This window comes from Epinephelus fuscoguttatus, linkage group LG6 (genome assembly GCF_011397635.1).
Source record: "Epinephelus fuscoguttatus linkage group LG6, E.fuscoguttatus.final_Chr_v1".
NCBI classification, from domain to species: Eukaryota; Metazoa; Chordata; class Actinopteri; order Perciformes; family Serranidae; genus Epinephelus; species Epinephelus fuscoguttatus.
The window spans coordinates 30,143,493-30,171,374 of record NC_064757.1 but is presented as its reverse complement, the minus strand read 5'-3'; the positions used below and the strand labels follow the sequence as shown (position 1 = coordinate 30,171,374).

Below are 27,882 nucleotides of genomic sequence, written 5' to 3'. Positions count from 1 at the left end.
AGGCAGACCTGCACGATGCTCGATGCAGGCTCTGCACCACATCATTTAACACTGCCAACATAAGGGAAGTGGCTCTGCTCAGCCATGATAAAAGGGAAAAAGCATAAATAAACTTAAATACCACTCAACGGACAACAAGCACCATCACATTTTTCACACCAGCTGTAGCCAGGCCAGATAACATTACTGCTTTGTGTACTGTAAGTGTTGACACAAAGGCATTTAATCACCTATTCTATGATAGATATTTACAACAATGCCTGTCATAGCACACTGAAGGAAGAGCCCCTTTATTGCACCCTATGCCATATAAGTCTTACTGTTTTAAACTACTTAAAGTCATAGAAGTGAGCTAAAATATAAGGGAAAGCTATGGAAAAACGTGTGGGAACCCTGTTGTTTATTATGCATTCCTGTACAGATTAATGTACAGCCCCCAAGCGTATTACTTTACATGTAAAGGACAGGTTTGTTTGCACACTTGCACTAAGTAATGAGAGGAATTTGGCTCACTGTGAGAAGCTTTGAGTAATTATAATCTCGAGTATGGCCTCTGTAATTTGCGAAAAGTCTGTCTAATCTTCTTAGGCTTGCATCCAAAGATCTGTTTGACATATTTTGATTTTCCCTGAGCCATATGTATGCTATGTATTTTAAGAAGTTTCTACTCAGTGTGACATTTTAAGTTAAAATCTTTTATTGTAGATTGAAGAAAGAGCTGATAGAAATCTTGAAGAAAAAAGCAGGTTCACATTGACACATAACCAAATACACACTCGCTATGGTACAGATATTTAAGGCACTTTTTTATATATATATATAAAATTTGTTGGAAAGCAGCAATAAAACCAGAAATTTGCTCCCAGGATGGAAATCACACCATCAAAAGCTTGAAAGATGAGAATAATTTTAAGTCTGTTTTACACAAGGCAGATTTTTTTAAATTACACTGAACTGATCTTTAATAGCAGTGGAGGTGGTATAACACAGACCAAAATATGTGCAGTGCAGAGTAACAGATGAGTTTCATGACATTATGAAGGAAGGGGAGGGAGATTGCTGCCATACAACAGTTTAGAGAAACATTTCCCATATTAGGTCTGTTAAAGCACATTACTCACACCCTTAATTTGACAAAGACAACAGGTAAAGGGAAATATTTAAGTTAAATTCACGTTGCATTGTCTCCGACTGATGTACATAAACAGATTTAAATTGTTCCCAGTTGTGATAGAGCTCCAAGATGCAAGAGATAATGTGTTTATGATTCCTTTTGGGCGAGTTTGTAGTTCAGTAATTTACACGGAGCATTAAAATTTGACACACACAGACCAGATCAATCTTTTAATCTGCACTGGCACTTTAATGCCCAGTGTAAATGGGTTGAACACAATCTGTATGTTTGGAATGTGTTTCTTAGAGCTGGTCCGTTTTCCGCTGCAACATACACTCTGCCCCTCAGTCCACAGTGTGCAACATCCAAGACAAATCCCCCACATGAGGAAATGCACTTGGCAAAAACTATAAAACGCATCAATTCAATGCTCTGAAATTCTCCCTGACGTGACGCAGAGGGCCAAGAACTGAGGTGTTTGCACAAAATAACGGAACTAAAATGGAGTTACAGTTGGAAACAGAGCAGCAAATCCATTTTAGGTCTGTAATAAAACTCTCTGAGCTCCAAGGCCCCACAAACCAAATGGAAGACGGTGATGATGTCTCAACAGTGCCGGATCAGTCTGAGTCCTCGTCATCCAAATACTCTTCAGCGTTGCTGAGTGTGCGGGTGATGTCTGAAACAAGGGAAATTGACACTTAATAAAAGGAATACTGCAACTCTTCCCTGATTATATTCATAGTCAAAACATAAAATATTAGCGGCCCAATTTCTGTTGCATCCTTTAAAAAATTAAAGTTCCTAAGCATGTGAAGTTTTATTTGTTTTGTTTACGATGAATACCCCGTAGGAGAGTCTCCTGGAGTTTAATAACCTTCCCATTTCTTACTCATCATACCCCTTTAACAACAATAACCTGCGTTGAACCCTTCTGCCAAAATGGAGCTCACCCCCCAGAAATATCACCCTGACTACATGCAATACCTCATTTCTTAATGTTTACACAATGAATAGGACATGCATAAAGCAGTGAGTCACATAAATAGGCAGCTATTGTCTGTAGTAAATCAAAATGTGTCAAGCAGTTGTCTGTTAGTTACTCACTCCACAGCAGGAAACAGCACTTCAAAATAAAAGCTCTGTGCTGAAAAGTCACTGTATTTCAAAATAGAGTGTGGTTTTTTTTACAAACTTCACACATTTGTGAGTCACTTGTGGTCCATTAAGAATGTACCCACAACCCACTTTGGACCACGCACAAGTTTGGAACCACTGGTCTACATAGCCTCTTTTACACTGTCTGTTCAAGGCTGGATTTTGCGCTGTTATTCTGCCTTGCAGTTCTGTATAATAGGTTCAAACAAATTGGGGGGTGGGGGTGGGGGGGCAAGGTTGTTCTGCCTTTAAGCCGGCTGCAGAAGTGGTATCAGAGCCAAATTGACATCTGTGTAAAAAGTGTGAGCCGGCAGGACGGGATAAGTGTGACATTGGGGTGATGTGATTTCTGTGTGACCCAGCAACAGGAGAATTAAAAAAGCAGCTAAAAGCAGTTAGCAGCTAACTCAATGAAGAAGAACAGCAGCTGAAAATGCCTGTATGTTAGACATACAATAAGGTCTGGGAGCTCTTTATCTTATGAGCAGAGAACGAGATCAGCCACCATATAACAGGGACAATGAATGATTGTTACTGCCATGTTAATGCCATTGTTATTACTTAGAAAGCTCTGCCTGACACATATATTATATTTCAACAGTAGATGCCAATGCTGTTGTGTTACATGTCACGTCTCTTTTGCTCCCAGGATGCTGGCATGCTATTTAAAATCGCACACTGGGATGGCATTATTCCAGCGTTGTTTGATTCTGTATAAAAAAGCAAAGGTACTCGAGGCAAATTTTGAACCGGGGGGAAAATAAAAACAGAAAGAGTATTGCAAACATTTCAGAGATCATGGAGGTTCCCATAGGAATGAATGGACTTCCAGGTGATGCACACACATACAGTGAGCTGTGTGTATGCATCAAGCTATAAGCTTTCTGGATCCCACAGCCTGTCCATAAAGGTTTCTGTTAAGGCTTCCTGTTTACAGGTTGTCGAAGTGCATGTTAAACCGATTACTGCTCATACCTTAAAGAGTTTCTCAAGGATGTCTAAACTTGTTGCCGGACAATCATTTTTCACTTCAGTAATAAAGCTTCTTGTTCTGTTCCATGTTTGAGTGTGTGACCTGTCCTTGTAATACTGATGTGTCAGTGCTGCGAGGTTGCCCCCTAGTGGCAGCTGTACTTACTGCCTCCTTGCTTCCTTTTGAGAAGTGAAGCACACATTGCATCAGTGGCCATCTCTTGAGCCAGCTTTTTCTCATTGTTCCTGATGTCTGTCCTTGGATCTGAAACAAACATACTCACACTAAAAGGCTAGAAACTACATACAGAAAGACACAGAAATGACACAATGATAAAACTGTGTGGATGTGATGTGAGGACAGTTAGCTGGTTACAGTTTCCTCAATCTGAAACCACAAATTCCCATATTAGGTTTTAATAAAACCTTTATGGAGTTTCCCCTGTTTTCCCTTCTCTGTTTTGAAATAAAGACGCTGACCTACTGGCCAGTTTCTTTTCCATAAAACCAAATAAGAGACGGGGGGTAGACACTCACTTTTGCGGAGCAACATTTCCACAATGTCAGAATACCCCTTCCAGGCAGCAGCGTGCAGAGCAGTGTCCCCGAGTTTATTCTGAAACACAAAAGCATCACCATAACCAACAAATGCTCTGACAAGCTTTCACTTTGACATTACACTAAGATGTGTGACCACACCCCAGAGGTGTGACCAAAACCACAGCTCTAGAAATTACTCAAAGGTCAGTGTGCAGGATTTAGGGGTAGGATTTCTTTAGTGTATAAAAAGCTGAAAATAAGAATCATTGCCTTTTCGTTATCTTAGAGGGAGTTGTTTATATCTACATAGGGAGTGGGTCCTCATCTACTGAGATGGCCATGTTGCACTGCCATGTTTCTAAATTAGCCCATAACACACAACCAAACACTGGCTCTAGATGGGGCCAATCATGTTTTCACAACGGCCAGTAAAGAAAAACAGATCATTTTTCCAACATGAAACTTTATTCTGCACTTTTATTTGTTTTAAATGACCAGGGCCCATATTCACAAAGAATCCTAAGACTAAAAGTAGCTCTTAGTGACATCATTCTAGAATTTTCCCTTAGTAAGATAAAAGTTATTCACAAAGCATCTTAGGCCTTAAGAGAGCTCCTAAGGTGAAAAACTGTTAAGAGGAGGGAGGAGGACTTTTAAGAAGCCTAAGAGTGTCTTAAACAGAGAAGATGGCGGAAAGACAGAGAGGAAGGAGAGAAATTCTCCGTATACTGAACGACAGTGATTTAATAAGACGCTACCGGCTTGATCGTGCAAGGATAATGTTTGTGGTTGACCTCATCAGGGATGAGCTTACTTTTCCCACCCAGCGTAGTAACGCAATAACGCTCGCTTTGGATTGCAGCACGTACCAGCGCTTCTCACACTCATCGCTTGTGCGTAAAAGGAGAGGGAACGACGCATTGATTTGTCGGGCAATGCGCTCCCAAGTCTGCCTCTTCCCTTGTGCCGTGATCCCGGGACCGAATTTCCCTCTTAAAGCTCCGTTGTTCTCCTCCACGAGCTGTGCCAGCAGCAGGCACTGCTCTTCTGTCCAGTTCGGCTTTCTTGTTCTTTGTTTTCTCCATTTCATTTGTTCTTTTGGTCATTCTGCCAAATCAAACCGCTTTTTACGAGGAGGCCAGCAATCACAGTAATTGCTGACAGCTGAGTCTGCATCCACCATTAATATCAAATAGATTAAGTAGTAAAATTACCAGCATGGCGAGTAAACATAACGATAAGCAAATCAATATAATAATCGGCATGTGAATGAGGTACGTTCAAACATTTTGAAGCTGTGTAACAATTAATTTAGGCCTAATTTTGTTGAGTTTCATCATCATGACATAAAATTATTTTAACGATTACACATTTCTTAATAGCCTACAATCTAAGTTCTACGATCGGTTAATTTCACTGTCCATTCATTACTAGGAGCGCATTTGTTTTTTTTTTTCTTTTTTCCTTTTTGTAACAACCAATCACAGCTTTTAGAAGACTGCGTCATACCTAGCAACAGGGTCAACCACACCTCCTCACTAAGATAAAAGTTTCTGTCCCCTCCTTGCTCAGAGTTGCTCTCAGAAACTTCCTGAATCACTCTTAAGCTAAGATTCCTTGCTAGGAATTTTTAGGCTAAGTTAGGAGCTCTCTGAGAGGACTCTGAGAATCTTTGTGAATACGGGCCCTGGTCTGTTTGTTTTGCAGAGGAAGAGACCTCTGTGGATAATTTGGCTCCCACTAAAAACCTCCCGAATGTCTGCATCTTTAAGTTTCAGAGAAAAAAGGTGAGCACACATTAGCAATTACTAGACCAGCTGCGGCTTGTCTCCGACATGCCAAACAGTGTCAGAGTTTTTACTGGTTTCAATCACCTGATCCATTTGTTTTGGAGAGGAAGAGACCTCTGTGGATAATTCAGCTCCTGGTAAGAAAAAAAACCCTGAACAATGAACACTAAGGGGAATCCTATCCAGGAGAAGTTTCAGCTGAAAGCAATCTACAATCCTCACTGCTAGATGCCACTAAATCCCCCTAAATCTTACACACCGCTCCTTTAAACAGTTTTTCGTTTGTTACATGTTGGCACAAAGGCACATCTACACTTTAAAAGCTTGTTTGCTGGACAACGTTTCAGCAACATGTCATCCTTAAAGATTGGAGAAACTAGTCTGATTCTAGTCCCTGTAACTTTATCAATCTATACTGTCACTTACCCACTTTGGCCTTATACCTCTCCTGAAATAGTTGAACATAAATCCAGCCTGCAGTTTGCTCCTTTGTGCCCTTTATTCTTTTTGTGATACCAAGCTACACGTAGCACTACAAACTGTCTTTCACGTGCTAATATTAGTGTCCTTACACACATGAAGCTCTATGTTTTTAGACCCTTTGCTAATACATTCTCACTTCTAACAAACCTCACTGAAGTCTGAATGGAAATGCAGCAATACCTGCATTGTCAAATGTTCTAGTTTGACAATACAAAGTGAGGAAAGATGTGCCTATTCTGCAAATCTTGCAATATGAGTTTGACTGGAAATTCAGGTACCACCATCTGGATGTTTCCGACCCATCCGCAAATTTAATTTCATACCCAAATGAGTTTTTTTGAACCCATCTCACCTGCTGGTTGAGCTCCACATTAGGCTGGCTTAGCAACACCTCGACCACCTCTGATACAGAAAGAAAAAAAGAGAATTTGAGTGACGGATTGAGTGACGATATCATGAGATGTATCACATATCAATCATGCAGGAACAATGTAAGAACACAGAAGAACTTGAGCACTGTCATCAACCAAGTTCCTGTTTCTCTGTACTTCACTTCTCATATAAAACAAATCTGTGTCACAATTTGAGATTTATGTAATTCCATTCGGTCATTCTGTCAGCATGGTAGTTTGATCAATCCATGCCATAAATGGCATTTTGTGTAAAGTAAATCTTTACATGTTTATAACAACTATTGTTACCTTTGTGTCCTCCGTGACACGCCCAGTAGAGGGGAGTGTTTCCAGCCTTATCCAGCCCGTTGATTGCGACCTTGTTTTCCACACATTCCCTCAGCCAGCTCAGATTGCCTGTTAATATACACAAACATACACACACACAAAGCACACAAAGAGTTGAATACTAATAATGCAAACAGTGTCACAGCTCTTCAGCAGAAACAGAACAGACATTATCAATGTCAAGGTTGTTTTTTTTGTCTCCACACAGAGAGAGAACTGTCTTGGATTGAAAGAAATGATTCACAGAAAAACATCACACGAAAAAATAATAGTTGTTGCACCTCGTTTGGCTGCTTCGTGCATTGGATTGTCAATAGACTCTGCATGCTCAGCCACTAAAAGAAAGAAAAACAAGATCATTAGTGCATTGTCTATGATTCACAATAACTAGGGACACATGTTTGTATTATTATCATGTAATGAAATTCAAAGTTTGCTTGTCTGTATTGTCTACTCACCATAGTTACTTGGAATCAGTCCTGTCCTTCCTCGGCATGTGCCTTTCCACCAATTACTGTCACTCTGAGGATAATAGTAAAGCAAAAATGTATTTATTTAATTTAAAAATAGTCATTGAAGCAAATGAGAAGAGACAAACAGGAGAAAGTGAGCAAAAAATACTAATACAAGGACAGTAGTCGTGACATAAAAAAGGAGAGAAAAGTGCAAATGAAAGGGGAAAAGAAATTAACCAAAAGGCGGAAAATGGAAACTCAAAAGGGAGACAAAATGCAAAGAGCGCAACACTGAGATTCTACAGAAAAGGGAAGAAGAAGTGCAAATTCAATCTGAACGGGACAAGACGACTTGAAGTGGAAAACGTCAGCTGAATCCCTGAGGTTTTACTTACTGTGTCAGAGATGTAAAGGAAGTCTCCCTCTTCAAAGAACAGCTCGTCTGGCTGGAAAATAAAAAATAAGACATGATTAACTCCAGGCTGATGTTCAGTGTTCTGATCTTAAGACTGACTTTTGTGCTACACTTCCCCCCAGTCTTCCCCTTTTTACTGTTCACCAACAACTCAAACAGTCATCACTAGAATGTGGTTTAACCTCTAAATGTTATGGAGGACGTAAAAGACGGATTAGTGACACTGTTTAGTGGGTGATGAATTTTTATTTTTATTTCAGTGGTTTTATCTGAAATGAGTAATCAATTCATTACTGAGTCAATCCACGGAAAATTAATCTGCAACTGTTTCCTTTGATAATTAATGAATGATTTTAGTCATTTATTTTTTCCATCGTCTCAACCCTGTGTGGTTTGCTTCTTTTGAGTCATATTTGAAAGTTATTTAAGAGGAGCTCTGTATAATAATCAGAGCATATCTATGATTCAAAGATTGTCTGCACATGGCTCTCAACATGCTGGTAGCTGAGCTGCGGCTCACAGCTTGAACAGTGCTAACAATGGCAACAGTCCTGACAGAGCTAATGATGTTAACCTGGGGGGAAAGTGCAGAGTGCAGACCGGCAGGGCGATAATTAGCAAGCGAGCAGGATGCACACACAGGCACTGACACGCACCTGTGGCCGGATTGTCTGCCACAATGAAGAACAGAGAAGCTCAAATTACAACACACACAAATGGAGCATGACTTCATTCTCTGCTCAGGGCGCGGTTACTCCCACTTACATGTTTATATAGCAAATAGTGGTTTGCTGCTATATTAATGTGCTGAATGCCACATATAGTTCCTCTAAATATCTTTTGGTTTTGGGCTATTAATTGGACAAAAAAAAGCAATTTTAAGAAACCGTGATGGACATTTTTCATCACATTTGATAGACTAAGTGATTAACATTTTAAAAACAATCTGCATCTTTTTTTAACCCCCTCACTGGAGGAAAATATTGTTACTTTTTATTGCAATTATTGTTTCAAAAATTACCTTTTCCTTCCTGTAACTACTACAGTTGTAGAGCTAAACAACCACAGTCAAAAATAAATGACTAAAATGTGATGCCTCAGTAATAATAAAGAAAATCCAGGCACACCTCCACCAACGTACATTGTAATTTGTCAATTATTTTGGTTGATGTCATCCATTTATTAACACCACTTTGCTAATCTCAGTATTTTTGTGAGGGGTAATCACTCATGAATACAGTCTGCATGTGCATCTGCCTATTTATTATATTGTTTTATTTATTATTTTTGCCAGAACATTGCAACTGGAGGCCAGTACCAAAATATGTGATTTATATTCTATGTCAGTGTTACAAAATCTGCACATTGGAGACAAGACCCCAGTAGATTTAGCAGTTGTTTTGCACTGTTTCATACATTAAAACCCATGGAAGAGGTATGTCAAATTAATCAATAATGAAAATAAACTTAAAAGAAAGCGGTCTCCCACAATTATCACAAATTAGAAACAACAAGAAACTCACCGTTCTGGGGTCAAAGGTGTACAACGCTCTGAACACCTTGACTTGGCCTAGCGAAGAGAAAACAAAGGTTTCATGTTAGATGAAATCTTCACAGACTGTTTGTGGCACGTTAACCTCATCCCTGTGTGCATAACAGTGGTAAACAGAGCACATTGTACTGGAGAATATAGAGAAAGTGAGGTGAAACCACACAAGCTGCCACTTCACAGCCCTGCAGAATAACAGCTTCGTTTCACTGCAACGAGCCTGTGGGTCGGTGCTCAATGCAGCTTTATTGTGGTAGATTACTCTCATACAAGTGCAATAAATCAGAGAGGTGTCAACATCATACATCATATCCATCACGAGCCAACTGAATATTGCCCTCCTCGAGCAACACAACTCAGACACACAGCTCCTAAAGTCTGCTCTGTAGTGCCTGTGTTCACTAACACAGCTCTGCTGCAGCCAACAACAATACACATTTTTACATGCAGTGCAGGGACAGAAACACATAGCTGGTCCTTATGTGTGTGCAGCCCTGAGGTAGCTGCCCTCAGGGCCTGTGATGGCTCGCTGTCAAGCCTGGCATTAACTCTGCTGCTGGAATGCTACCAGAGTGGTTGTGGCCTTAGCCCACAGCTGAACTAGTTCATGGAGACCAACAAAGGAGCTTAAAGAAGCAGCGCCATATTTCACTTTTACGTATATTGTACCAAATGCAGATTTCTGGGACTAAACAATGCCTGAAGTTATGTTCAGTATGTTGCGTTACTACATACACATACAGTTTACTAAACAGACTAATGAGCTGGATACACTGAGGCCAAAGTGCCAGCTTTGTTTTCAGATAACCAGACTCTAATTGCATGCACGGGCCATGCAATGCTTCTGATCTGCATCAGATTTGTAGATTAACATCACGCAGTGCTTCACTCTACTCACTTCCCATTTAAAGATTTGCTTTGTTGGACACGCCCTGATTGGACATGTCCATAACAGTCCCTAAAACAAACACACACACACATTAAATACACATGCACACAGTCTGTTTTATCACTTCGATCCTGAGTTTCTTTTATCTTTTTGTTTAGTTGTTCCCATTTTTTTTTTTAATCTAACCACAGATGACGGCTGCAAATTAGTGCAAGCTGGACACAAGGTAAAGCTTTTTATTGGTGATGTTTTTGTGTGCTGCAGAGTATTTTTAGTCCTCTCATGTATTCTTATTGTGTAATTTACATGGTGCAATCTGTTACTTGTTAAGGTGCTATGGAAATAAAGATTAATATTACCACGTCTTTTTACTTCTATGTAACAATGTTTATCTGTAGTTTGTTTCCCAGTCAAATAAACCAACAAACTAAGAGACAAACATGACTGATCCTCACAAGCCAGAATTTGACAAAGTGTAATGAAGCTGCCATTGACCCATGCAGAGCTTCTCTAAAACTAATGCTGATGTATTTATTTATATATGTAAAGTGCATTTCTGGACACACAAGGCTGTTAGAAGCTGATGTCTTCAGCCAGCAGCTCTAAATGTATGATGGTGGTGACTCCCCTCTGCCGTTACTCTGGGTTTCTATTTGGCTAACACACTGTCTCAGTGTTTCAGAATGAGAGAGGCTGAGCTGCTGCACAAGCCCAGCTCTGTTCAACACAGCAAGCATGTCGACTCTGCAGGCCTGGTCATGTCGCTTAAAACACACAAAAGCCTGTGCAGACTGGTCCATGTTCTCCTTGCTTTTTAAAGCCTCCGGCACGTACTAGGATTTATTCTAGCACACACACAAAAAAAAGAAGAAAAATGTCTTCAGTGCGAGCAGAACATTGTCAGTATATTTTATTTGCTTGTGGGTTTTTTGATGACTTCCAGCTGTGTTGTTTTATTGCAAGAGCAAGAAAAAAAAACATGTCTGATCTTGATGGTGATTCTTCATTCCTGTTCAAAGTCCCACCCATAAATCCTAACCATCTAAGCCTCCCAAAATATGATACCACGAGTCATTAGCACAGAAACATTAATGTTTTACACCAGAGAATACACACAGCTCTCTAGTATTTCCCTCAAACTTCCTGGTTGACACAAAAACTGAAACCTGTTCCTCCTATAACGAGCTGATTTCGAAGGAAAAAGAAGGGAGCACAAAAATGTTATCTCACAAGCCTGGTCCTGTTAAATCGGTGCACATTGTTCAGGATGTAGGTGGCCGGGCACCATTTTAAAAAAAAAGGTATTACAGCATGTGTAAAGATCTCTTCGAGTACCCACTGCTAATTGTAGCAAAATTACACTGGTCTTCAAACGTCCATCAGAGGGACAGTGACAGACCAGCAGTCCTGAAGCTGGGACAGATTAATTCAAGCTTACTTGAGGAGCAAAATCATCTGACATGAAGGTTTGAACCAGGGGCATTAATATACCTAGTGTAAGCTCCTCATGACACAGTAAAACTCATGTAGGTAGTGATTCCTCAGCCATTCACATGAATTGCCTCTGTGTAAATTACTGCATGAAGCTACATCAGTTGTGACAATATGAGTCACTGACTTCCACTAATAACACTGAAGGCTCTCCCACAGCGTCCCAATCCACCATCTGTCAAGACAGACGATCTCACCTGCCGTCACACATAGGTGTCGTGGCGCTGACTCATGAATAAACATGAAAAGTATGAATGATAATGATGCGTCTGTCATTTGAGCATTGTGCTCTGTTTTCAGAGGGCTACAGCTAGCAGGCAGAAAATGACATACTGTACAGATGTTTGCGGAAATGTGCCTGTGGTCATCCCAAGGAATGTTTTTCATAGATTATTTAGATGCTTTGAGCTACTTTCTGACATGCTAATCGCTTTTTCTTGACATGCGAAGATGTTTCGGTGTTCTTTTTTGCTTCTTTTACCTGATGAACACAATATAAAGAGAAATAAACTCAGCTGCCACTTTAGTACAACTATCGAAGACTACTGCCGTCTAATACCTCATCCCTGCAATAAATCCTATCTTCATGAAGTTTATGATATTCAGTTTTTCAGATTCTGTCCATATCATTTCTTCTATAGCATTGAGGGAAGACTAACTATTTAAACACCCCTCAGAATGATGTAAAACAGTGCAGCCAAGATGGCCATTAAGTTGAATAAACACCTATTTAACACAGTTTTAACAGAGACCGAACACTATAACCTTCTTTAATTTAGGATTTATTGCACAGCTGTTGCAATAAACTGCATTAGACTTTAAAAAGGTGTACCTAATAAACTGATTTCTGCCTCTGAAGGCCTCACAACACTGTACAACGCTCCCTTAAAATGTGATTTTATTGCATTTGAGCTCAAATGAATGAAAACTTTGTACTTTACTTTTAAGGAAGTGTTCTGTGTTGCAAGTCCTAGGGAGGCAAACATGATAGAAAGGTGTGTGTGTATGTTTTGCACACTGAATACCTTATAAACTGGCAACTGAGTGTATGTTTTACTGCAGATGTAAAGGTGGCTCAGTTTGTTTACTGTTGCCTCCCACACTAACTTTGTTTTACACCTGTCATTACTTAGGACAACACCTGTTGCACAGACACAATCTATGGGTTTCACAAGGTAAATGTTATTTATTTGCATGTGGGAAAACCCTTGCATGCACAAACAGCATGCATGCCCCAACATTTTGTAAGTAACAGACACATTTCCTAATCTCTGGGAAGGAGTTACCAGAATAGCAGCACAGACTGTTATTGCAGGAAGTAAGACTGATGTCACTGAGGATGTAGACTCATCATCACCTCTTAACCTACGACCTAAAGCCACTGAATGACGGCACTCTCCTTGCATGAGAGATGGAAATAGGGAAGTCACAGAGGCCTGCTGTTGAGAGCTGGAGCCCCCTGTCAATCAACAGTGAAGGCACTTTTACCAACTCCGCTGTAGTCCTGGTCCCCTCGGTTAAAACGGATATTGGTATTAATCAAAGTTTAAGAGCTTTCTTTGCACTGTGGGTTGAAAGTTTCACAGAAAACAACGAGAGAAAAGTCACTCAGTCAAGTGCTCACCGCCCGCCCATTAAGCTCACATCGCCAACAAGGTGTGTAGTCCTCGCAAGAGACACAGCTGAAGTTATGGCTGAATTTAAACTACAAATCTTCGTAACATAAGTCTTACCTGGTTTGGCCGGCTTGGGAGGAGGCTTCGACATTTGCAAGGCTCGGAGATTAAATAAAACGAAACGCGCTGAGTGTTATTTCAGTCACAAACGTCGCTGGAGTCTGAACTTTGCTATAACTGCCAATGAGGAAGTGCTGTGGCACTACTGGCTAGGCGGAAAAGTTCGACTGCGCATGCGCCAAGCTAAACCTGGAACAGCTAATCTACTGTATTAGGTTTTATTCTATTTTTTTGACGTTACATTTTTAATTGCTCAACTGATCAAATAAATATTTTACTTACTTAACATAATTTTAAAAAATGTTTTGATGATTTTTTGTATGTAAACCCTGAAAACTATTCTATTTTATTTTTATTTTATTTATTTATTTATTTTATTTGGATTTATTCATTCCTTTCTTCTTCTATTCTATCTTTTATTTTATTTATTTATTTATTTTTTTTTACAAACACTGCATTAACACCGCATGGTACATTTTACTTTTTCCACGTTATTATTTATCAAAATTTATCCATTTATTTCTACTGCAATTTTTATTTATTATATTGGACTTGACCTCACATAGCGTAACCTTTGTAAATGTTTTGATGATGTTCTTGATTAAAACTCTGTACAATCTAATTCATTTTATTCTTTATACTACTGTATCTCTATCTTAACATTTATAAAAATCTGTTCATTTATTTCTGTTACAATTTTATTTATTTATTTATTATTTTTCACTATGTATTCAATAACAGTTTTTATTATATTGCACTGCATTTAACATATTTTTACTACTTTATTTTATTTGTATTTATTTATTTCCATTACTGCTATATTTTCATGCATTACTTATTTTACATAATATTTTAATGCTTTAACAATGTTTATATTAGTTCTATTTTGATTCTAATCGTTTTTTTTATTTTATTCCACTTCATTTAACATATGTTATTACTTATTTTAACTTGTACTTTGTTACGTGTTTATTCAATAGATCTCTGTTTTAACACGATCAATTTATCTGCAGGCCTATATCATACTTTAATTTTTTTTTTCCCTCAATGGGGAGGACACGAGTGACGTGTGGCTACATCAGCCAATCACGAGCGTCTAAGAGCGGAAACACATCAGAGTACAAAGTTGTTGTAGCAGTAGCCACTGACATGCCTTCGTCCTGGTAAAGTCTGCACATGAGATTTTATTTATTCAGCTTTTACTAGTTTCACATATGAAACACTGAGATGAGGACTGTGGTTGTTGGAGTTGGCGGGTGAGTAAATCCTGAGGACTGTGAACATTCACATGTTGCTGTGTTGACCTCCTGACATGCCTGATATTGTTCTCTCTGGGTCATTTTGCCTCCAGATACAGTAGCCTGTTGGACCTCAGATAGCATTTTGCATGCTTACAATTTTAAACCACATGTAGACCTGCAAGATATAAAATGGAAACTTTTCATTTTGTTTAATCAGACAAATCAGCTTTAATCTCTAAAATGCTTTCTGGTGGTTTATTGTGCAACTGTGGGAAATTACAAAACCAGTCACAGAATGGCACCAGCAAATGTATCAGCCTATCAGCCTCCTATTATAAAACTAATTGTTAATACTGGCTAACATACATGCAGTGGGGCATCAAGAAAGCCACCAGATCAATACAGCATGTGACAGCCATGTGCCAGATAAGACTGATAAGAGTTGGTTTCTTTGCAGAGGAAAAGTCACACATGTTTAAAGTGTAACAGAGTCCAGCTTTTTGTTTATTTTGACATCAGTTCACTGTACAGACATGGACATGGACAGGTAAATATTCTGATATAAATATTCAGTAGAAGTGGCACACAGATATTTTTTTTAACTTTCCTAATGTCAAATTAAGTGTTGGCTTATGCACATCCTGCAGAGATGCCTGAAAAAAGGTCTATGAATAGATGTAGTCCTGAGAGTGTGCAGGAAGTCCTCACTCTCCTTTGTAATATTTCCTCATGTGACTCGTGTTCAAATAATAACTTAGAGATATGCGCTATTTTTCTTTCAGGATGACCAATGGAGGAAAATCTACCCTTGCAGCAAGTCTACACCAACAGATCCCCAACAGCTGTGTCATTGCACAGGATTCATATTTTAAGGTAGATTTATCTATTTCATATCATTGCTTTTTTAAAAACGTTCACCGTTACAATATGCTGGAAATGTGAGAGCCTGTGTGACGACAGTGGACGCTCTTTTCTGCAGGATGATTCTGTGGTACCTGTGGACAGCAATGGGTTTAAGCAATATGACAGTAAGGACATGTTATTTTGCTCAACATTTTCTATGCAGCTCCAGTCCATCTATCCATGCATCTGAAAATAGTGGACAATTATGGATGAATGGATGGATGCAAGAGTGTAGCTACCATTAAGGACACTGAGGTCATGTCCTTGGTATTTTTTGTGTGATTTTTGGAGTTGTAGCTACCTGGGGAGGTTGTAAAAATGTGCAAATTGTGGTTATGTAAATGGATATCTGAAAATGGTGTACAGATTTATGGATGGATGCACGGGAGTAGCTACCATTAAGCATACTAAGGTCAAGTCCTTGGATGTTTCAGTGACTGGGGGAGGCTGTAAAAATGTGTAAATTGTATGTAAATGTAAAGCCAATGTGAAATTGAATACTTTCAGGCAAAAAAGGAATATTTAAGTGTAATATTTCTCCACCAAATTTGAAAAAAGGGTATTTGAAACAGCATTTAGACCCTCTTCTTGTGAAAGCATAGAATAATAAACAAATAAATAGTTAACAGAATAAATAAAACTAAACATCTTAATAATATAAAGAAATTTAGGGCCACAACTGATAATTATTTTAATTGTATGTATCAATTCTTGAAAAATATTCATTACAATTTCACATTAAAATGTCATAAAAACAGAGAAAAGCAGAAAATCCAGCTCAAACTAAAGAATGTTTGCTGATAAATTACTAACATGTTTAATCTGTCATCAAAAATGCAAAAGAAATCCTTTTCGTTGCATTATGTTGCAGTGCTCGATGCTCTCCACATGGACACGATGATGAGCGACATCGACTCGTGGCGACGAGATCCTGAGTCGTACCTGAGGCAGCGAGGCCTGAAGCCAGAGTCACCATCAGTGGGTGAGGAGGTGTATGTGCTGATAGTGGAGGGCTTCCTCATTTTCAACCACAGGTACACGAGAGAGGCTTCAGTGAAGTTACTGTGTTTGTGTCAGTTTATAATCTGCTCTTTATTTTACAAGTTCCTGAGAACGAGTGTAACTTGGTACTAGTTTTAGAGAAAATGCAGTTGGTGCAGTGTGAAAATGGGCTTGAAAGTAGTAAATTCTGACAAAATGCAAGTTAACATATATGGCTAACAAAGTTTCCATCAATATTTAGACACTGGCTACATATTAAGGTTCAAATTTCTCTCAGTGAGATTCTTGTGGGAATCAACAACACAAACTCAACACAATTAACTAAACTAAAATAAATGAACGTTGTAGTTTCCTTATAATTAGTGCTAAATTGCACAGTTCTTTCTAGGAAACTTAACTGGAAATTAAGATAAAACTTTACTGAAAAATGATGCATGCACTTTCCAAGGATTATATCATGAGTTATTGGTTGTAAACATGATAGCAGACATAAGTAAACAAAATCATTACAATATTTTCTTCTCTCTTAAATGTATTTATGTTGTTCCAGGGATTTACACTTAAATTGTTTTTGGAAAGTAATCATTCAGTAATGTTTCATCTTCCATTATAAGGGCTAGCTGTCCCCCAGGATTTTTTTAATAACATAAAAACGCATGTCTTAATATTTGTAATGTGATATTTTGGCGCATCACGCTGTAACTGTGATGTTTTTGTCATTTATTTCACCTTTCCAGGCCTCTGAATGAGCTGTTTTGCAAAAGGTACTTCATGGAAATACCATACGATGTCTGCAAGATGAGACGAAGGTATCAGGTTTTATAATCAATACACCATTTGTTTTTTGTTCGTTTTACCCTTTTAATTGATTTTATTTCCATGATGTATGTTGTTCTGATTGAAAGTATGAGGGTCTACACACCTCCGGATCCTCCAGGATACTTTGACGGGTACGTGTGGCCGAAGTACCTGAGAAACCGGCAGGAGATGGAGAGCATGGTGTCTGGAATTGGTGAGATGAGGCAGTATGTGATGCTGATGGAATAAAAACCGTGATTTATTCTAAGCGGTTATGGTATATATGTGTTTGAGGCCTCACATGTGACGTTAAATAGTGAAACTTATATCACTGTAGCAGATTTGTGTTTAAAGATGATATAAATGACGTCCATCTGGGTTCTTTTCAGTCTATCTGGATGGACTGAAGCCAAAGGAAGAGCTGCTGGCTGCTGTGTGTAACAATGTTTCTCAGGAAATAGAAAGCCTCCAAGGTGAGATTTACAGTGCTGCGTTTTATATTGTAAGATTTACCTTGAGGTGTCGTACAAGCATTCACATGTTATTTACATTTTTGCAGCTGCAACTAGAGCTTCAGTTAACCTTTAACATTGCAGTGTGGGACAAACGTGTACATCCACAGCACACTCGTACAGCATAATGATATTTTAATGGATAATTTTTGCATTGTGGGCATATTATGTATTTAAAACTTGCTAGAATTTTTTATATATCACTATTATTGTTATTTATTTATTTGTGAGCACCTGTGTCAGTGTGTGTTCTAGTTAAACATGGAAAATCAACCATCTCTGTACTTTTGTTTCTGAGAGAAGCCAAAGACTGACTTCTGATGTCTGTGTTTTCTTTGTCAGCTGTGAATTTAAAAGTATGAATATTAATGTGATTATTACTTAAAATACTGTATTTAAAAGAAAAAAATAACCCTACTCATTGTATTTTGTGTGTTTTATTTGCAGAGAAAGACTGAAATGGAATTTAATCGCTTAACCTTTTGAAGATGCAGACTGCTGCTCATATGGATGTCAGGAGAGTGTTTTCTTTGACTGAGAGGACCAAACTAAGTGTTAATCTCTATGTATTACATGAGACAGTTAATTTTGCTGTTCAGCTGGACTCTGGACAGACTCTGCATGAATCACAGTGATCTCGATGACTTAATGAGGGATGACAGTAATGGACAGTATTTTAAAGTTAGGATGCACTCTGGGAAATTTGTGGCTTTATTAGGCTGATGCTGAAAATAGTCAGCGTACCCTTAACTGCTGTGATATGTTGCAATGTTTTATCTCTTACTGTGTATTTTTTTAAAATAACACATTAAGTATTTTGATTTTATCTAACATACACATACATGTGCATAGAACCCTGACTTGTGATGTAACTCTAGATAACCAAATACATAAACTATGCGTCATTGTTTCAGTTCAGTTTAAAAGACTTTCACAGTCATATTTGGATACTGCAAATATTAAACACTGATCATTGCATACTGTGGTTTGGTGGGCATCATTTTATGTTTTAAATGATTTGTCAAAGAGGAAAACTGTGGATTTGTATCATTGATGTCACTTTGTCTCCACCTAGTGGTTCAATTTGATACATACTGGAGACAGCGACAGACAAGTGACAAACTCCATGTTATTCTCCACATAAGTACTTTATGACCTCAGTATCCGCAAATGATGAGGACACATCACAGAAACAGTCACATTTTCGAGTAATTAGAGTGTCCAATCTAGTCGCATGGTTTAGGAATTTGGGAGGAAAGCAGCTGGAGAAAATTCAACAGTTAAAAGTTATGTAAAGTCATACTCATGACCCCTATTGACCCTCCACCTCTGACAAACACCCTCTGTGCACTGTTCATTCAATCACCTCCAAGTTACCATTAAATACAGCAGCGGACTACATGTGGCAGCTTTATGTTATGCAGAGACCCAAAACAACCAGTGCTACATTAGAATTAACATTTAATGGCCTCAGATGTTGTGTGTTGATCAAACAAAACTTTATTAAGGAATATGCACCATGTGAACACAATATAAACTGGGCGACAAAAAGGTGTTACATCCTCTACAAAGCATGCTCAAAACATCCGCCAATAATGCAGGACCTGTTCATATGTCTTTAATGGTGCAATAAATTCATCAATTTGTCAATCTCAGCTCACATGCATTTTAATCTGGGACTCCTTGGGCATCTGGAGGTCTGTAATTGAGGCAGTTTCCCACTTTGGCCTCTTGGTAATTCAGCGTTGGTGCAAAGACTTGCATGTATTTTTATATTTGATGAAAAAAAAAAAAAAAAGATGAGATCTGGAAAAACAAAAGTTGCACAATCACTACAGTAACTGCTACTCCGCAGGTTTTTACCACCAGCTGTGTGGAAAGTTTCGTTGAGCCTCTGTTGTTTCAAGTTATTTTACTGATGCATCAGGATTTAACTTGGAGGTAGAAACAGCATTTTGTTACCTGAGACAGACAGACTGGTCATTGTAACTCCAGGGATCCAAAATTATTACTTTTACATTATCAAGTTATTGTCTCCAAAATGTAGTATTTTATTTGGCTCTCAGGCTTATATTGACTCGTTTGCTGTAAACACAGTCTTAAAAATACCAGATGTGCACTTACATTCACCCCAAAAAAAACCCCACATGTCTCAATCTCTTTTTTTGGCTTTTAACCCAATTTCACACCCTGTGTTCGGGGAGCTACTTTGAAAGCACAGGTTCTAACCATATCACACTGGAGGAAGATGAACTGCAGCAAAGCAAACCTAGGAAGAAATCTAGTTTGGTTTACTAAAGCTAGTTCAAATTAAATTTAAAACATAATACAAAAAAGTCACATGCCTGTGTAAAATGCCACTCAGTTCAGTTTAAAAGACATGCTCACTTGTTCACAGGTCATATATGAACCAAAAAATTAAATACCCCACATTACTGGGTAAATGCAGGGAATGTCAGCTTTGGTTTTGTACACAGTGTCCATCAGTCAGACTACTTCCTTCAGAGACTAGAGTTCAGGTGGGAGTATTACAGCAAACAGGATTACTCAGTTAGCCAGGTAACTTCTAAAAGTTACTCTGAACATTTGTTAATAAATGGCAATAATCAATACCTCTGACAAATTGTGGCGAAAGGGAGTTCAACTACAGTAGAAAAGCAATGGTGAAACAAAATGAAAAAAAAAAAGTCTGCTGAGGCCCAGAATTGTTTGAAGTTATTTTTAGAAGTTAACTACAGAATCATTATGGCGGTACGGCAGTACAGTGGTTAGGATTGTTGCCTAACAGCAAGAGGGTTCCTGGTTCGAATCTAAGGTGAGGGATTTGAACCCCTACATGCAGAGTTTGCATGTTCTTGTGTTGCTCATGTCAGAGTGGGTTCTCTCCGGGCACTCCGGCTTCCTCCCACAGTCCAAAGACGTGCAGGTTAATTGGTAACTCTAAATTGCCCGTAGGTGTGAATGTGAGTGTGAGTGGTTGTCTGTCTCTATGTGTCAGCCCTGTGATAGTCTGGTGACCTGTCCGGGGAGTACCCTGCCTCATGTCCAATGTCAGCGGGGATAGGCTCCCAGACCCCCAACAGGATAAGTGTTACAGAAAAAGAATGAATGAATCATTATAGAGACATGAATGTAGTTGAACTACCAGCAAGCTACTTCAAAATGTAGTTGAACTACTTGTTTAATTACATGTAGTTCACTACACCCCAACACTGCTCACAGTCCCAGTCATTGCGTTAAATGTCCTCAGTTGTTTGCCTCCTTCTGTTACCCAACTGTGTAGAAACCACGTCTTTTACAGTGACTGTTTCACCACATTTTTTGTTAAGTATTGCATCAGTGAGTTGCCACTTTGCTGCCCTTATGAAGATATGTGCACAATGCTTAACTGGAATGAAGCAGATTTTTTAAACAGTGTCATTCAGTCATTGATTTAAAATAGACATAAACCCCTGGAGTGATGTTCCTGCAGTCTTTGTCAGCAGAAACAAACCCTTCTGAAACAGTTTGGCCTCAGTTTGGCCTCACAGTTTGTGCACGCATCTGCAATAAGCTCCCCTCCGTTAAAATCCTATAAATAGAAACCTGCTTTCATTTTCAGACTGAAACCTGTTTGACTGCACTTTGAATACTAGTGTGAAGAGTGTACGAAGAGCTGCTTTATCACACGCTCACATGTGATTTCTATGAATTTTATTGCAAAATCTTCCATTGACAATGAAGCTAGGATCATTTCCCACGTTCTAAATGATCAAAATTTTACCAAAAAGTCCGTATCGTCAGCACAATATTTATGTTATGTCAGCAGTCAACTTGCCTGACCGGCATGTGCAGTAGAGAGCAATCACATGTAAATCTGGGCAGTCCTTACTTCCTTCTTTTAACTCACATATAAGTGTGCTGCAGCTTCTTTCATAAACAGCCTCGTACCTTTTCAAATACTGATAGAGCCTCGACTGGCTGCTGGACATTGAGGTGAAAACATGTCCATTACAGGATTTTCAGCATATGTGTGCTTGTTTTTTGCCTGCTGCCTCTGCTGCGGCAAAGCCATGCCAACTAAAGTCAACCAGGAGGCTGTGAACGACAGGCCTGTGATCGGTGAGTGAAAAAAACAGAGACGTAAAGAGAATTTAGGTGATACAAACATTTAAAAAGGAGAGTTTCTTTTGAACTGTAACACTGTTGAATTTTGTCCCTCAGGTGTTTTGACTCAGATAGTCACAGATGAAATCTTGAAACCATTTGGGAGGACGTTCATACCTGCCTCATATGTGAAATTCGTTGAGTCTGGGGGCAGCAGAGTGATGCCCATCAGGTGGGTTGAGTCCTCTAACGTTTGTATCAGTACAGCTGGACCATATATATTTACCTGGAGCTCTGTGCTGTATGATCTGTCAGTGTGAGTGAGCAGGTGGCAAAAAAAAACTGCCAACAATGGATGAAATTCATGATAATTCTACCTATTAACGCCCATTTTTTAAATCTGTAGCATAAAAATGTACACAGGAACAATTTAGACAGTAGCATCAGACTAACATTGAGTTATGTAAGGAAGCAGCATCTTTAGACCTGTAAGTGACATTGCTTGGATGTTAACCTGTGGTTCTATCTGCTGGTATGTCTCTTGACATGTGCTGCTTTTGTGGAAGAGGAAGAAGTGGGTTTTCTGTCACCTTTGATGTTCGTGCAGTCCACACAATGTACAAAAGCACAGTAAAGGAAGCATTTTTTATTTTGTTTGTTGTCCACAGATTGACTCTAACTACTGCTGAATATGAGGATATCTTCAGTAAGATAAATGGGTGAGCTGCAGCCCTATAAATGTGTTAAAGGAGAATTTATTCTAAATAAATGCACTCATTACACTCTAACTGTGATGTCTGTTTAGCTTGCTCTTAATCGGGGGAGCAGCAGATTTGGAGACGTCAGACTTTGCCAGGGTGGCGAAGATTTTCTACACATTTGCTCTAAAGGTTTGTACAACAGATTATTTATTTGCATTTTCCTTTTTAAATCTTTTTCCTGTTTATTATGTCTTTTGAATCAAGTGTATTTACTTAAGTATTGTGCTTAAATACTGTTTTAGGGACTGTGTTGCACCTATCTTAAGTATTTTCATTTTGTAGACAATTTTTTAACCTCACATTTAACATGAAAGTTTAAGATTGAGTGACTAATTAAACTTTCCAGTCCACTGCATTTAAGTGATTACCACTACAGTGCTTTCTTTGCATCCTTTGAGTTTTCTAGTAAAACATACAATAAGCTCATAAGACATACTTAATTTTAAACTAAATGGCAATAAGTGAAATTTAACCAGCTCTAACTTTAAACTATTAATTGATATTTGTCAATTATCCATCAATGACTAAATGATCTGTAAGGAATCAAGCTTTGCACTGACGATGAAAAGATTTCTATATTAAAGTGCAGTTATTCTTAATATCATGATACGCTTGCCTATAATAAAACATTTAATGCAGGACATTTACTTTAATGTAAACTTTTCTTTTTCAAGATTTTGTCCTGATAATGTGAAGAAGAGTTTCAGACACAAAAAAGTAAAAATTTTGACTCTATGTGTTTCAGGCAAACGATGAGGGCGACTTCTTCCCCATCTGGGGCACATGCATGGGTATGCAGCTTCTGACCGTATTGGTGGCTGGTCAAAATCTGCTCACGAAGACCACAGCTGAGAACTTAGCGCTGCCCCTCAACTTAACTGAAGGTTGGAACTTACTGCATTATTGTTGATGTCTTTATGTGTATCTTTTCTATTTGTGGTGTTTAAGGAGTCTGTTCTAGATAAATGATACGGTCTAGATAAAGTGGATTATTTCATTGTTTGGCAACATTTTCTGGAGAACTGCATGTACTGAATCATACCACATGGTGTCAGTAGAAGCAAGTTACAAATCAGAGGGTGCGTTTGTCTTGTTAAAATGTCATTGCTTAATGAAATCTCATAAGTTTGACTGGTTTCTTCACATATATATGTCTCCCTGCAGAGGCCGGCTCTAGTAGGATGTTTGAGGGTTTCCCAGACGAGCTGATGAGGGCTCTGACCCGGGAGCCTCTGACTGGCAATTTTCACCACTATGGCCTCGCAGTAGAGGTACAGTAGATTCCTCTGGTGATCAGAGTCACTGTACTGTATGTTTCACTTCCTGTTAGGGTTTTATGTTATTGTGCTGAGAAATAAAAATAGAGACATCATGCTACCCAGGTCACACATGACTGAAACTTTTGACCTTAATGAGACATGCTGTGCAGACATAAATGTATATTAAAGCAACCTGCATTCATTAAAATGACCATTACTTCACCTTCTGCATAAGCTGTAGTTGAGGTTGTATTACTTCCCCAAAGGGCCCCAAAAGCCCTGGTGCACAGTGTGGCAATTGCTGTGCGGTCATTTGATTAATTATGTCCTCTAAGTTTCAGCTGATAATAAGCTTGTAAGGTGCATATTACTAAATTAATTTGTGTTCAATCAAATTACCACACAGCACAACAGGGCTATTTAATATTCTAGCACAGGAAGACAGTACACAGTGCACAGAGATATGGGTGTTTTTGCCCTGGGGCTCCACAGAGGACAGATAGATGAAATAAACTTCATTCAACTGTCACAGCATGAAAAAGAGAACAAGAGTACATGCTTTTTATAGTTAAGTAACCTTAATAAGGTAGAATATTACATACAATATGGAGCCTTAAAATAACAATAAAGGGGCGCCCACTAGCTCACCTGCTGGAGCAGGCACCCTATGTACAAAGGCTGTGTCCTTGGGGCGGCGGCCCTTTTGCTTGGTTCTATGTCCTATCAAAAAGCACCAAAATATCTTTAAATAAATCAAAGGTAACACATAAATAATAACCACAACTTGTAATAAGTGTAAAATGTTCTTTCAGACCTTCCATGAAAACGAGAAGCTGCAGAGTTTCTTCTCTGTGCTGTCTACAAACGTTGCTGAGAACGGAGTCCAGTTTGTCTCGACTATCGAAGGTTACAAGATTATTTTTATATTCATTTGACAAACTTATAATCATTGCTCTATGACAAACTTTTAACAACAGTAACATATGTGTATACCAGGTAAAAAATATCCTTTCTATGGAGTCCAGTGGCACCCAGAGGTGAATCGTTTTCAGTGGAACAGAAAGCTGAACTTTCCTCACTCCGCTCACGCTGTGCAGTTATCTTCTCTGCTGGCTGAGTTTTTTGTCAATGAAGGTAAGATTACTAACATTATCAGTAATAATCTGTAATTATCATATCATTGGGTTCTTACTATGGTTGTGGGATATCCTCCTAAGACCCTCAGCTTTTGTTTGGTGTGCAAATTTTAATCTCTCTGAGCTATTTGAGATCAGTAGGATCTAATAAGTATAAAAAACAGTATCCTTTCAATTTGTTTTTAATTGTCACAAGTGTGTATTAAAGTTTAAAACTGTTTATTTCAATACCAGAACATTGTTGCGCAAAAACAGGTTTTGGACCTTGTCCACTTTTGTGTCAGGATCAGCTGCAGACAGACTTGTTAGAGAAGGCTGCCATCTTGTTTTTACATGTATTAGTATATTATGTTCTTACTACCACTAGCACAAAAAAGTGTCCACAAACGAGGACAACAGGCCAAAGTTAAGCAGAATGAATTATACGGTGCAGCAAAGCCAAAACATGATGTCCTCTTTTGAGGATGCAGGATACACACAGTAAGACAATATAAGTGTGTCAGCTGTCAGAGATTTTGTTAAACTGTTGTCAGTTTCTTAGTTGATTTTATTGAATATTTACAATGTCACAATATATATACTGATAATGCAATATAAAGTTACATACACCATGATTTTGGATTCAACAAGAAACCCAAGGAGATCTTAAATCAGCTGTGATAGACGGAGAGAAAAAAGATGATCACGAATAACACAGGTTTACAAAAACAAAACAACGATTAAAAGATACGACCACAAACATTCCATTGAGGAATTCCACATCCCGTCCTGCCCCGTTTTCCCATCGACATGATTCATCTGTTCAGTTCTGTCCTGCTCTAATCACATGCATCTCACTTCTGCTTTGTTTAGGAAGGAGAAGTTTACATCAGTTTGACAATCCTGAGGAAGAGGCCTCGTCGTTGATTTACAACGACACGCCTGTCTATGCTGGAAACTTCACAGGATATGAGCAACTCTACTTCTTCTGAAAGTCCCCGTCATGTGTGTCCCTCTGTGAACATACAGCACTTTACGCGGCCTATGGTGGTTTTAACCACAGCTGGGCCTCTAAACAAATACTTGTATATGCTGTTATTTCTTTTAAAGTGCTTATTTGCTTAAATAAAGTCAGATATTTTTTCATTTTGGAGATGAACACCTTTGTACAAGAGCATCCTGATGGATCTTAAAGAGAAAGGCAGTGTGTGGGTGTGTTTTAGGGGGTTCATTTTGTCCAGTACTTCAGTGTTTCCACCATTAAGCACAGTAAGGGTCATGTCAACTGTATTTTTTATGGATATTTAGGGGTTTTAATAATATAAATAATCTCACGGGAGTTTGCATTCTGCAATTAAAGACCAACATTTGCTGGATATTACAGATTATTACAGGTTGTCAATATATTTGAATTTGACTACATGTAGACCAATAAAGAAGTAAAGGATTTGACCAAAGTATCTCCCTACAAGGTCCATAGTAGCTGCCCTGGAGCTTTCAGGCATGCCACATTATCTTCATCAAGAGACTTACATGGACAGAACTTTCATCTAAAATTTGAGATTGAGAGTTTTTTGTTGACCTTGGAAATGGCAGCTGGCCAAACAGTCTCACAACACATTGTGTATTCAATATTTCCAAGGTCAAGAGAGAACCCTCAGTCTCAAATAAATGATTCATTCATTCATGCTTCTCTGCTGGAATTTTACCCTTTGACTTTGAAACAGCACTTAGACTATCATGTGGGGAAATAAACTTTGCAGTCTGCTTATTTGTTTGGTAACACTACTGTGTCCTACTAATGCACAACAGGAAGTGAAATCAAAAGGGCATAAATGTGACATTTGCAGAAAAAAAAAAGTTTTAAAGTTGAGCATTAAAAGGTCATTCTTCACCTTGGAGTCAGTAGTAGCCAAAAAAAGGGTCAGGTTTTGGGTTAGTTTATTAGTAATTAATACATTTTAGGGGCTCTCAGGTTCATCTCATCAACAAAGAAATACAATCCATCCTTTATACACTGAGCAGGTGACAAGAGGCACCCGAGTGCGATTGCTGTTTTCACCCCTGCCCAAACGAACTGTACTTAGGGGGGCAAACAAACTCGAGTTCAAATGAACCGAACCAAACAAGGCAGGTGAGAAAGCACCCTAAGGAGCCATACACATGCCGTGTTTTTTGCGCCCTCAAATTCAGTGTTTTCAATGTAGACGCATGGCAGGTGCGCTCAAACGCCAGAGCGGCACCGTTGAGGCATGCATGCATTCCCTAGTCCCTGATAAGCAGAGTTCGACTTTTGGAACCCAGCAGCGCTCACTGCATACCATGTGACAAGGACTAACCAATCACAGCCAACAGATAACTTTCCCTACTTCTGTGAATATCAGTCTGTGATAAATATGGAGAAGTTGATCATTTTGGTGCAGAGCTGCCAGAGCTTTATGGCGTATTTCCACCAGATGCGTGTTGGTTGCGTCTCCGCTCCGGCATGGCAGCGGAGCCGATAGGATTCAATTCTAGTCAATGTGTGTGTTTCCACCAGCTGCAGCTGTGCTGCGTTCCGGCTCCATCACAGCTCCGGCAGTCCGGAGCCCTCCGCAACAGATACGCAGGACTTCTATTTTTGCCGGACGCTGGAGCACAACGCAGCAATTCAGCACAGAGCAGATCGTGTGGAGCAGGAAGTCATGCACAGAAACATGATAAAACATCCAGTAAATTTTCAAAACAAAATACACAGTGTTCACACGGATCATATTTCCCTGCACTACACCTTGAAAACGACATAATGGACAGAGGCAAGCCTGAAGTCAACAGGTCAGAGGTTTTTAGACGTCATTTCACCCCGTTAACACCATGGACGAGGAGATATTAAT

At 38.9% G+C, this 27,882-nt stretch overlaps 3 protein-coding genes across 4 annotated transcripts; 2 read left to right on the top strand and 1 right to left on the bottom strand.

Moving 5' to 3' along the window:
• Positions 1 to 679: 679 nt before the first annotated feature.
• Positions 680 to 13,479, bottom strand: ostf1 (osteoclast stimulating factor 1). The gene is made up of 10 exons (XM_049579282.1): positions 13,330 to 13,479; positions 9,191 to 9,237; positions 7,648 to 7,698; positions 7,256 to 7,319; positions 7,079 to 7,132; positions 6,759 to 6,866; positions 6,410 to 6,459; positions 3,782 to 3,860; positions 3,411 to 3,509; positions 680 to 1,793 (listed from the first exon to the last, which is right to left on the bottom strand). Exons 1-10 carry the CDS (start codon positions 13,361 to 13,363, stop codon positions 1,735 to 1,737), a joined length of 645 nt encoding a protein of 214 aa, XP_049435239.1. The 5' UTR covers positions 13,364 to 13,479; the 3' UTR covers positions 680 to 1,734.
• Positions 13,480 to 14,453: 974 nt separating this feature from the next.
• On the top strand, positions 14,454 to 18,747 carry nmrk1 (nicotinamide riboside kinase 1). Of its 2 annotated transcripts, none has more exons than XM_049578910.1 (8): positions 14,454 to 14,588; positions 15,356 to 15,446; positions 15,553 to 15,601; positions 16,348 to 16,510; positions 17,216 to 17,287; positions 17,384 to 17,490; positions 17,666 to 17,749; positions 18,236 to 18,747. In XM_049578910.1, the coding sequence occupies exons 1-8, from the start codon at positions 14,560 to 14,562 to the stop codon at positions 18,244 to 18,246; spliced, it is 606 nt and encodes a 201-aa protein (XP_049434867.1). In that variant the 5' UTR covers positions 14,454 to 14,559; the 3' UTR covers positions 18,247 to 18,747. The 2 variants fall into 2 exon arrangements, with proteins under 2 accessions (XP_049434867.1, XP_049434868.1); XM_049578911.1 differs by having other exon boundaries at positions 15,553 to 15,603; positions 16,343 to 16,510.
• A 2,917-nt stretch (positions 18,748 to 21,664) lies between these two features.
• On the top strand, positions 21,665 to 26,155 carry LOC125890173 (gamma-glutamyl hydrolase). The gene is made up of 9 exons (XM_049578672.1): positions 21,665 to 21,889; positions 21,992 to 22,106; positions 22,543 to 22,593; positions 22,680 to 22,764; positions 23,381 to 23,519; positions 23,800 to 23,906; positions 24,707 to 24,800; positions 24,891 to 25,028; positions 25,883 to 26,155. Exons 1-9 carry the CDS (start codon positions 21,772 to 21,774, stop codon positions 25,999 to 26,001), a joined length of 966 nt encoding a protein of 321 aa, XP_049434629.1. The 5' UTR covers positions 21,665 to 21,771; the 3' UTR covers positions 26,002 to 26,155.
• The last annotated feature ends 1,727 nt before the right edge of the window (positions 26,156 to 27,882 follow it).